Below are 11,591 nucleotides of genomic sequence, written 5' to 3'. Positions count from 1 at the left end.
TGGCTGTTGCGTCATTTATTTCCTAAAACCAGCACAATTTTGCGTCATTTACCATACAAAAATAAATGACGGCGTAATTTATTCTAAATATCGATTTTAATTTAAGAGAAAACAGAAAATAAGTATTTGGGGGAATAAAAACAGTTAAACATTTTATAAAATATTTAATAAAATATTTTAATATTCGTAGTTACAACTTTTTTTCCTTTTTGTAAACAAGTGTGATTGTGTATACGTAAACAAATACCAGTTGACAGTCATTTGGAATGATCTCAAAGCCAGTGTAAATAACCCTTAATTATTTTCAGGATTTCGTAAATCCACATCAAATAAAGTGCGTATGTAAATGCGCTATAAGAGCACATTTAGACTACTTAATCGACTCGATTTCATAATGTTTACAAGTGGATTTATTTTTGATGTATACGCTATTTAATTGGCATTTAAAATCGAGTGGATTTTGTAAATCTACACGTACGATCTCTTTAATTGAGTGGATTGAAATTCGTATATGTAAATGTACTTTTAGCATATGCAATGTTTTAGCAACGTATTTGTTGTCATACGATGCGCCTGTCATTTAAAAAAATAGAATAAAGCATATGCTTGACAAGCCGAAGTGATTGGGAACGATTGATGCTTGAAACGGAAATGGCCGTGCTTGACGTGGAATCAAGTCTTTTTGTTTTCGGGTTTTCAGGAGGTGTGTGGTATTTGTGCACATGTTGCGATTTTTTTTTAATTTTATTTAATTTTAAGTTGTTGTAATTCCAGGTTAATCACCATGCCGCCAAAGTTTGATCCTACTGAAGTTAAGTTAGGTAAATAACCGTGGAATTTCGTATTTTATACAGCAATGAAACTAACCTAAAGTCCATTACAGTTTACTTGCGCTGCGTTGGCGGTGAAGTCGGCGCCACATCTTCCTTGGCCCCTAAAATCGGTCCCTTGGGTTTGGTAAGTGTTTACTAAAGAGTCACCTGTGAAATGGCTGTATGCTAATTTGAAGCTTTTGTTTGTCTATTTTAGTCACCAAAGAAAGTTGGTGATGACATCGCCAAGGCTACCTCTGACTGGAAGGGCTTGAAAATCACAGTATGCTTAACCATCCAAAACAGACAGGCCACCATCTCTGTGGTACCTTCTGCTGCCTCTTTGATCATCAAGGCTTTGAAAGAGCCTCCTCGTGACAGGAAGAAGCAAAAGAACAGTAAGTAAATGTTTATGCTGCAGCGTGCTTGCATGTGTGGTACTATATGATGGGATGTGTAAACAAATTTGTTTTTATTATTTCGTTTTCAGTTAAGCACTCTGGTAACATTACCTTCGATGACATCCTTTCCATTGCACGCACCATGAGACCCAGATCAATGGCCCGCGGATTAGATGGAACATGCAAAGAAATTTTGGGTACAGCCCAAAGTGTTGGTTGCACCGTTGACGGTCGCCCACCACACGACATCATTGATGACATTAACAGTGGTGCTTTTGAAGTTCCATCAGAATAGATTAATATTTGCCGTTGCATTGTTTATAATTATGCAGAGTGACTAAAAAATATTAAACAGTTTTTTAAGAAAAAAAAAATTAAATTACAGTGTTATTAATTAAAAAAAGTGTGAAGTGTGAGGGTAATCAAAGACTAAATTAAGTGGGGCCTATGGAAAACTGCTTCTGTGATTGTCATCTGTAACGTTAAAAGAAGATATAAACATACCGATGGGTACATTACTTTAAAATTGTCGAATGTATCCTCGGAGCTTTAATGTGAATATAACATCCAATAGAACCTAATAGCTCCAGAACATCCAATAGAACCTAATAGCTCCAGACTGAAAGAACATATAGAATTCAATTATTTTGAATTTTCTATTGAAAATAGATATCATCATTTTGATATAGGTACATAACTTGGCAGATTAACATTGAAGAAAGCTGCTTATTTTCTAAAGAATTTTCAAACTATGGAATTTCCGGCCCATCTAAAACATTCGGCTTAAGTTGAGTTAAGGGGCTCATCTCCGATTTTTCTGAAATTTTTACCACAGGTGATTTCGTCCCCCTGATCACGAAAATATATGACATTCATGGGGGTAATCTATATTTCCCGAGATGAGCCCCTAAACTCAACTTGTTCCCGACATATTGTACTAAAACAGTTCTTTGTTGTAAAAATTCGCCTACCTTATTTAGTATGTAATGATAGAAGACTGGGTCAAAGTTCGCTCAATTTTAGCTTTAGCTTATTTGATTTTAATAAACATATATTCAACATTTCAATGTTTGCATTTTGGACACTTTTTACGTCGTAAAAATGAAACTAAAAAAGCTAATTCAACAATCTTGGTTGCATTTTATTGGATATTTTGTACTTAACAAAACAACCTATATTTAAAAATCTAAGTCTTAATATTAACCAAGAAAAAAATAAAGAAATCGATATCAACCCCAATGTACTCACTTTTCTTGTCTTCATTTTTTAATAATTTATAGAAAAGGAATGTAAAATCACGTTTTTAAATCTTTTTTTTTTGTTTTCATTAGTTTTTTTTAAGAAAGTATATAAGTTTTACATCATTTAAATTCCCTTTACTAAAAAATTGTACACATTTTTGAACAAAAATCAAATAAATAACTAATAATAAATCAAGAAGAAATATATATAATAACCACTGAAGATGCCAATCCGAAAAAAATCTGTTCTACCCTGGAAAATGCAAAGGGACTTAAATTGTGTCAATTCATATGGGTACAAAAACGGTGTTCCGCTGTTTCCAAACCTCAAATTAGAGGTCGTACACCGCTTATAAGTTGTGTGGACCCACGTCTAATGATAAGGAAAATGTAATTTGATATGTTTTAACACCAAAATATGCTTCGTAAGTACTCGTCAAACATGATAGTCATTGACTCGACTGGAAACGTGTGATCGGGTCCAACGAATCCAAATTCAACCGTTTTCAATCCGACGATAAGCATTATTGGTGATGAAAACTAATTCAAAGGCCCAATGTAAAGCACGATTGAGGAATTGCCACGGTATGCGTAGGCTTTAACTTGTGGGTCCTGGACCGATGTTAAAAAATTGACAATAGACGAACTTTGGCAGTGGATCTGAGGTGATTGGAAGAATAATTCCAATGAAATTGTACTAAAATTGGTTTAAAATATGCCAAATTTCATAAATGATACATTAAAAATATAAAACTACGTTAAAATTAATAAAAATATTTGAATTCTGCAAATTTGTTCAAAAGTGCAAAAGTGAATACATTGAAGTTGATTTACTTTTCTCAGTTTTTTCTTAGAAAATAAAGAGTTAAATTCTTTAACTTTAGGTTGATTTGTTAGGTACGAAATACGTTATAAAATACAACCAACATTTTTGAATTTGCTTTTATATTTTTATTTTGATGACGTAAAAATTGTCCAATGTACAAACATGTACTCATTTCTGCTCGTCACTGTACGTTTGATACAAAATATTTTGTGCAAAGTCAGTTTTTCCGACTCGAGCTTAATGATCGAAGTTTTACAATGAAAAGGAAAGCCAGGGGATGAATCTTAATTATACATTTTCGACGTTGCTTAAGCGGCTCATCAGGCATATTGGGTTATGGAGCTTTACAAAATCTTATGTTGATGTATTGTATTTATATGGCAGTTAATACGAAGTTGCATCTGCGAATTAAATTCAAATTTATGAATGCCCGATATTTTTCTTCGCTCAAGAAACAGTCCTTTTCAAAGGATCCACGTATAATTGTTCCTATGGAATACATATGTTTTTTTTTTTTGCAAAGTTCGGAGGTGTCTTGATGTTTCACAACGCTATGTGGCCTGACAACATTTGTCTTGCTCTGGGAACCTAGTTTCGAATCATAGTCATGCTCAGCTGAAGTAATTGTTATTTGTTTGAGTTTTTCCGTTAAGGATAAATTTTAGGTCAAATTGAGTGAAATTTTATCAATTTCCACTACATTTGGAAATTGCCAGCCTGATGATTTTGCATACTAGTTTTTCACGTCACACTGTGACATTTTTCTTACAGTCAATCACACGGATTCTGACGATGTTAGTTTCTAATAGGTGATTTTATTTGGAACCAAAGAAATTAAAAAAAAATTATATATCATGCAAAACTATTCTTCACTATCGCCATATATATTCACGTTCCCTAACTACTACATACACATTAAACTAGAATTATTTTGTGTGCTATGTACTGAACATTTATGTATAACGAACTTGTTTTTTATATCGATCTGTTATGCTGGTTGAGAAGTAAGCCGATCATTAGCGATTAACTGGATGGTTTCACCTCACTAGTTATCCCTTCAATACTGTTAAGTCAAAAAGGAATATCAACTTTTATAATAGTTCAAAAATTTAGTTTTTTTTTTATTGATAATACATACGAAATTGAACGTTTTCAATTTAGTACATCACGTTACAAACACGCTTAAATATTATAGAATCTGTCAGCTATGGTATTTGATTTGGACCGACAACTAAAATAAATCACGTTTATACCGTTATACATTTAACTTATGGAATTAGGTGTTTTTTTTTTAACATTAAAGGAATTTGGTGTTCATATATGAATTCCCAAGTATTCCAAGGCTAGGTCACATATATCTAAGATATTTTCCCCATTAAAATGAAATAAAAATAGAATGGGAGATAAGATATAAAAAATCATTTCTATTTTTTTTTTGGTAATTATCTTCTTTTGTAATTTAAATAACAATTTAACATTTGCATGAGAAACTTAAATATACATACATAATACAGTTATTAACAAAATTAATTTTATTAATTTTCTATACAATGTTCCAAATTTCTACCAAAAACCTTTATTATTATTTTTTAGACAAATAAAATGAAAAAAGCGCAATGATTACAATTTACGAAAAAGGATATTTTTTGTGTAAAATACTAATTGTTCACAGATAGGAATAGGAATTTTATAAATGAAATATATGTAGGTATACTAGTAAATATAAAAACAAAATAGGTTTAGGTGTAGGTATACATATATAGAACACAGAAAACTTATTTAAGTAACAATTTAGGTTCTTCTCTGTAGTTTCTAGAACCAGAACAATGCTAATGGGAACTGGAAACTTTTTTTTTAAGATATCCTCTGGGTGGATGCAGTAAATTTGTATTTTTTTGGGAGCAAGCATTTTTCATTGATAGACATACACAAAAAGCCTGCTTTTGTTGCTTGCATATGAACAAATAATAGTGGGGATTTAAAATATAAAAATAAATCGAAGGTCTTTGTTGTTGAAAAAATTTAATAAAGAATAAAACATAATAAAACCGACAAAGATATCAGATTTTAAAGGCATAACTCCACAAACAATCTGGAGTACAAGGAGGAGACGACTAACTGACATATGTTATACGTTATAAAACTATGCTGTTATTTTAGATCTAAATCTTCCTCTTCATCTTCCGGCGATGATGGTGTTGAATGTGGTTGCGATGTTTTGATTGCCGTTGCCGTCGTCGTCGTCGTTGTGGTTGTTGTATCCGATGTAATGACATTGTTCATAGTGCTGTTTGCCGTAAACACATTTGTTGAAGCCGAACCACATTTCGCTACTAGTTCCGCATATGGTTTATTGTGAAGAAAACACACCAAAACGACGGTCATGTTATCACCACCCAATCCGCCCATTTGACAATCGGGTGCCAAACAGTGATTCATTAATTCTTCGCAAATTTCTTCCGGATACATGCCTTGTCCGATTCGTGCTCGACAAAAATCGACAACTTCTTCATTGCTCATAACATCCCAAATACCGTCACAAGCAAGCACAAGAAATTCCCAATCATCATCAATTGTGCGGGTCTCAACGTCGGGATAGGCTGAAAAAGAGAAATGAAAATATAAAATTAAGATAAAATTATATAGTATGTATGTATAATGTAACAGTAAAATTTGGGATGAGAATTTCACATAATAAAAAATGGTGTATGTAATCGGGTATTCATAACTTATTACACATTTACGATGAGCAGATTATATTATAAATATTCGCGTATTTTTTATTTGAATCCCGAAAATGTCAGAGCCTTTTCCTTCCAAATTTGATACTAAATTTTAAAACTTAAATATTTTGTGACGGATTTCGTGTCGTCCTAATTAAAAGCATTTACAAAAACTATTTTAGGCCTTGGAAAAAATAATTCTTTAAAAATCCACGCCTCTTTTAGGCCTTGGAAAAAATAATTCTTTAAAAATCCACGCCTCTTTTAGGCCTTGGAAAAAATAATTCTTTAAAAATCCACGCCTCTTTTAGGCCTTGGAAAAAATAATTCTTTAAAAATCCACGCCTCTTTTAGGCCTTGGAAAAAATAATTCTTTAAAAATCCACGCCTCTTTTAGGCCTTGGAAAAAATAATTCTTTAAAAATCCACGCCTCTTTTAGGCCTTGGAAAAAATAATTCTTTAAAAATCCACGCCTCATTGAGGCCTTGGAAAAAATAATTCTTTAAAAATCCACGCCTCTTTTAGGCCTTGGAAAAAATAATTCTTTAAAAATCCACGCCTCTTTTAGGCCTTGGAAAAAATAATTCTTTAAAAATCCACGCCTCTTTTAGGCCTTGGAAAAAATAATTCTTTAAAAATCCACGCCTCTTTTAGGCCTTGGAAAAAATAATTCTTTAAAAATCCACGCCTCTTTTAGGCCTTGGAAAAAATAATTCTTTAAAAATCCACGCCTCTTTTAGGCCTTGGAAAAAATAATTCTATAAAAATCCACGCCTCTTTTGGGCCTTGGAAAAAATAATTCTATAAAAATCCACGACTCTTTTAGGCCTTGGAAAAATAATTCTTTAAAAATCCACGCCTCTTTTAGGCCTTGGAAAAAATAATTCTATAAAAATCCACGCCTCTTTTAGGCCTTGGAAAAAATAATTCTTTAAAAATCCACGCCTCTTTTAGGCCTTGAAAAAAATAATTAATTTAAAACAACTAAAAATCTTTCACACACATAATATATTATGTTTTTTATTGTTGTTCCTCTTTCACCTGTACAATCAAGGAAAGGCTTGTTCACGATTTTGGGTACATACAAGAGATGCTCATATATATAATATCCTGTCGATAGAAAAGAATGGAATCGGACGAAATTAAATGTGTGATCTACATAGACATTTGAACCAATTTAAATCAACCCATCCACATACCATTCTGAAATCTATTAGATATTGCATGCCAATCGGTAAGACTTGTAACATTTTGAGACGTGTTCTAGAAACTTTTACTGGTCAACATAGGCGTGTATCTTTGTTCATTCGGCTGTGACTGATAAATTTTTAATTTAATATATACTCTACCACTCGAACAATCGATTTGATATAAAAAATGTCAATATTAATCGATATTTCCTCACATACTGCAAAAATATTTCGGCCTTCTTCAATAAAGCTTTCGAAATTGAATCGCTCATTTGTGTTAACCCATTCGAAATTACTATGATTTTTTCAGATAGAACAGCATTCAAATATATATTCTTTTAATGTATATATATAATTTTTGAGTTAATTATTCCAGATTAGATCCGTATAGACTAATTTAAAACGAAAAGCTGCGCGAATTTTGAATGGTTACATTTATAAAAATGTATATTTGAACATTTATAAAAATGTATATGTGGAAAATATCTATAATTTTATGATCAATTATTGGTGAAAATACCTCAAGATTGATTTCCTCAAAATTTGATCCAGACTGACGGATAAAAAATAGGTAGTAAATGGTAAAGAGAATACCGTAGAACTTGACCCTGTCTCCCTTCCTTCACCTGCTACTCTCTCTCCCTCTCTCTCTCATTTCTCCCCCAATAATACTAAATAAATTAGAGATTAACATTAGTATTACTCCTTCGACGATATACTTGAAAGTACTTATTTTATATTTTCAACAATAACAACGCTTCTTTATTAAGTTATTTCTATATTTCTCGATATGTTTTTGTTTGTTTCTATGTATATTTATGTGTTTTCTTTATATACTCATGCATATACATATAAGCAACAAGAACGATTAAAAACGTATAATTTGTAGAAGGTAATATATTATTAATGTTTAAAAAAAATCCATATATACATATGGTACTTCCTTAATAAAAGAAATAAAAATTAAAACATATTTATATGCGTTGTTTTCCACGTTTTCCAAAGCTTAAGCAACGAGTTGGTTTTGTACCAGCTGACAATATTATATTAACAATTGATATAATACAAAATCGGAACCGTTCCGATGTTTTCCGAGGTCAGTTAATACCTCAGTGAATAGGCCATATTACGACGAACACTGCAGTTTTCTGGCCCGCCTTAGAGTAAAAACGTGTCATTTTCAACACCAGACATTATTTTGAAAATACTGATCCAGCCAGGTGCCTATTTTGCAACGTTTTTCTTTCTGTGGCACACATTCTATAAGAATGTCCATCCTCAAGGATCGACAACCTATAGGAAGAATTCTGGATTTCTCAACAAGATATATGTTGCCGAAAATTCGAAACTGCCTCCATAAACAAGGCATTTTGACATCTAAATTCTCATATTATTTAATAACGTAATTTTTATATTCATCAAAACATAAAAAAATATATATATGTGTACATAAAATTCATCTTCCCTATAATCTAATTATTATTAATTTATTTTCTCATTGAAATCTAATCTGTAAATAACTTGGACCACTTATAGGCGCAAATGATCATGTTATCCGGCGCCTTTTAGCCATATTTTATAAAATTATTGGTAAAATATATTGATAAATAAATTAATAATAATACAAAATCTAAACAGATGCAAATTTTGAATATATATAACCACTCAATGACACATTATCTTACCTGTTACAATTTGGTCTTCGGGTTTCTTATTTTCATTACGTTTGAATACAAAATCACCCAATGCTCTCGATAATGCCAGATTACCATTGACACGATTAAATTCCACCCAGCCGCCACCTTCATTGATACGTTTCGATTCAGCTTCATTATTTGGTTTATGGTCCATTGATAATGTTTCGACTTTGCCATTTATGCACGCAACGGCACGTGAATCACCGGCATTGGCACAATATAATCGATTATTTTTAATTAACACCACAACGGCTGTTGAACCGGCCATCTGCTCGCCCCATGACTCATTGTATAACATTTCATAGTCAATATCTAAGAATGCCTACAGGACAATAGAAACAAAAGGACATGACAGTTTGTTAGAATGTCTATTGATGGTTGGATGGATAGGTGGGAGTACAATCAGCAAACATATAAAAAATGTATGCAACTTACTTGCTTTAAGGCTTTTTCAACATTATCCTTGTATTCGGGTCGTTTCAAAACAAACTTGTGTAAATGTTTCCCAGCATATTGTGCTACTGTTGCACCGCCATGGCCATCATAGACGGCAAAAAATGCAGTACCCGGATCATCGGGCAACGATAGAATGTGTGTATGTGAATCTTCCATATTTATGCGCCAGCCCTGCATACAGCTGGAACCCACTCTGTACAATTCATTTTGGCAATATGATGATTCCTTGGCGGTGATTGGTTCTGACAGTGTTTGACCCATATTGATTAATTTTTATTTTCCTAGAAATAAAAAAAGAAAAGAAAATATAAAAATGTTATATCAATTGGAAATATTTTTCCTCACAATAAGTTCCAATTAATACCAAGGGGATAAAAAATGCGCCAATGATTGCATTATATTGATTAATATCCGATAAGGTATTCTTTTTCGGTTTTAGTTCGGTTGTGATTTGTAAAACAACGAAATCTTATCGTTGCCACAGCAAAAAGGGGTAAACGTACGAAATGACAAAAAATTAATGTGAACAAAGGCCAAGAAGTGAAGAAAATTTTAAAATATACTTTTTTATATAAAATAATTATTTTGACAACTTAATGTTGTCACGGGACAAATAAAATTGTTTTTGTACAATTATTTCCGATACTGATATTAGAGCTAGATAGTGAGGAAATGAGTTGCGATATAAACAATTGTTCCGTTCCTCGGGGTTGCTTAAAATTGTTGCACGTGTAAACGCCGAGTTAGCGTACTTTTCGTACCCTTCACCACACTGTCCGTCCATGTATTTTTGTGTGCAAAATACATGTCGTATTTATGATCCGATTTGGACTAAATTTGGTACAGGTCCTTATTTAGACCAATAACACCCATATATATTTACGTCAGATTTTATGAAAATGGTGCACCAAACTCCCAATATTTGTCCGATTGAGACAAAATTTTGAACATCGTACTGAATTAAGGCCAGATTGATGTATGCGAAGAATTGTTGAAATCGGTTCAGATTTAGATATAGCTCCCATATATAATTTCGTCAGATTTTATGTAAATAGTGCACCAAAATGCAAAGGTTTATCCGATTAAGTCTAGATTAGTGTATGCGATGTATTGTTAAAATCGGTTCAGATTTAGGTATAGCTAACATATATAGCTTTTTTTGTGTGGCAAAGATATTACGTCTGTTCTATCAACAGAATATTGTACATATGAGCATCTCTTATATGTACCCAAAGTGCGGAAGGGTATCATATAGTCGGTCCCGCCCGAATTTTGAACTTTCCTTACAAAGTAAAAAAGGAAAATTTTCAATCACGCTCTCAGTTATAAATTACATAGTGTCCAAATTAGATGGTAATCCTTCACAACAGCCGATCACCTCTTAGCTCATATCGTGGGTACACATTCCGAAAATGATTTTTATATCCTTAAGTTCCACGGTAAACAATTTTTTTAGCTCAAAACTCACCAAGAAATTAAACTTAGATATGTATAAAAGTTGAATTTTATGCGATGTATTCTGGTCAAATAACTTTGATAAAATGATTAATTGTTAGGACTTTGATTTGTTTTGATAGTCAACCACAATATAAATAGTTCAATTTTATTATTGTATCTATAGATACAAAACAAAAAAATGGTAATGCATTTCGACACAATTAACGAAATGAATGAATCACACTCGCAGTTTCGGAATAAAAGTTCATTTTATTCGGAACATAAAAAATGTCGTTCATACATTAATAAAAAAAAAACAAAACAAATTCTATTTTATTTGTTATCTAAAAATTACTTCGTTTATATGTATGCTGCGAGTGAGAATGTGCTGAAATAAACCTGGCAAAGCGAAGATCCAATAGTACGACAAAGATCAGTCATTTAGTCAAATCATGCAATTGTTTTTTTTTTTTTTTTTTGAATTATTTTTAGAACTTTTTACTTCTTTAAATTCAGAATAGAATTTGATTTGAAACTATTTTTAAATGCAACGACGTACGCATTGGAATTTTTGTTGTTGTTGCTATTTCCGTCTGAAAGTGATTAGACGAAGAATGACGACGTGAAAGTGAAATTGTTGTTTGCACAATTGTAGCTAGCTAGCTGGCTATATACTTAAGGTGTTGATGAGCGAAATTCTGTTCTGGCCATAATAAAGACGATAAAGAAATTGAGAATTCTGTATGTATGTAAACCACAAATTTCAAAGATAAACAAAACATAAATGTTTAAAGGTAAGAAAGTTGT

At 32.0% G+C, this 11,591-nt stretch overlaps 2 protein-coding genes across 3 annotated transcripts; one reads left to right on the top strand and one right to left on the bottom strand.

Annotated features, from left to right (window-relative positions):
* The first annotated feature begins 624 nt into the window (after nt 1–624).
* Nucleotides 625–1,537, top strand: LOC133332074 (large ribosomal subunit protein uL11). 2 transcript variants are annotated; one of them, XM_061540456.1, is made up of 5 exons: nt 625–703; nt 775–821; nt 884–957; nt 1,030–1,210; nt 1,303–1,537. In XM_061540456.1, exons 2-5 carry the CDS (start codon nt 785–787, stop codon nt 1,506–1,508), a joined length of 498 nt encoding a protein of 165 aa, XP_061396440.1. In that variant the 5' UTR covers nt 625–703; nt 775–784; the 3' UTR covers nt 1,509–1,537. The 2 variants fall into 2 exon arrangements, with proteins under 2 accessions (XP_061396440.1, XP_061396439.1); XM_061540455.1 differs by having other exon boundaries at nt 692–821.
* Nucleotides 1,538–5,431: 3,894 nt separating this feature from the next.
* On the bottom strand, nt 5,432–9,642 carry LOC133332051 (probable protein phosphatase 2C T23F11.1). The gene is made up of 3 exons (XM_061540433.1): nt 9,327–9,642; nt 8,880–9,213; nt 5,432–5,880 (listed from the first exon to the last, which is right to left on the bottom strand). Exons 1-3 carry the CDS (start codon nt 9,606–9,608, stop codon nt 5,432–5,434), a joined length of 1,065 nt encoding a protein of 354 aa, XP_061396417.1. The 5' UTR covers nt 9,609–9,642.
* Nucleotides 9,643–11,591: the final 1,949 nt, after the last annotated feature.

The sequence above is a fragment of the Musca vetustissima genome, unplaced genomic scaffold (genome assembly GCF_032173495.1).
Source record: "Musca vetustissima isolate MV318-11 ecotype Yass unplaced genomic scaffold, APGP_CSIRO_Mvet_v1 utg1998, whole genome shotgun sequence".
Taxonomy (NCBI): Eukaryota; Metazoa; Arthropoda; class Insecta; order Diptera; family Muscidae; genus Musca; species Musca vetustissima.
This window is presented reverse-complemented; position numbering and strand designations above follow the sequence as displayed.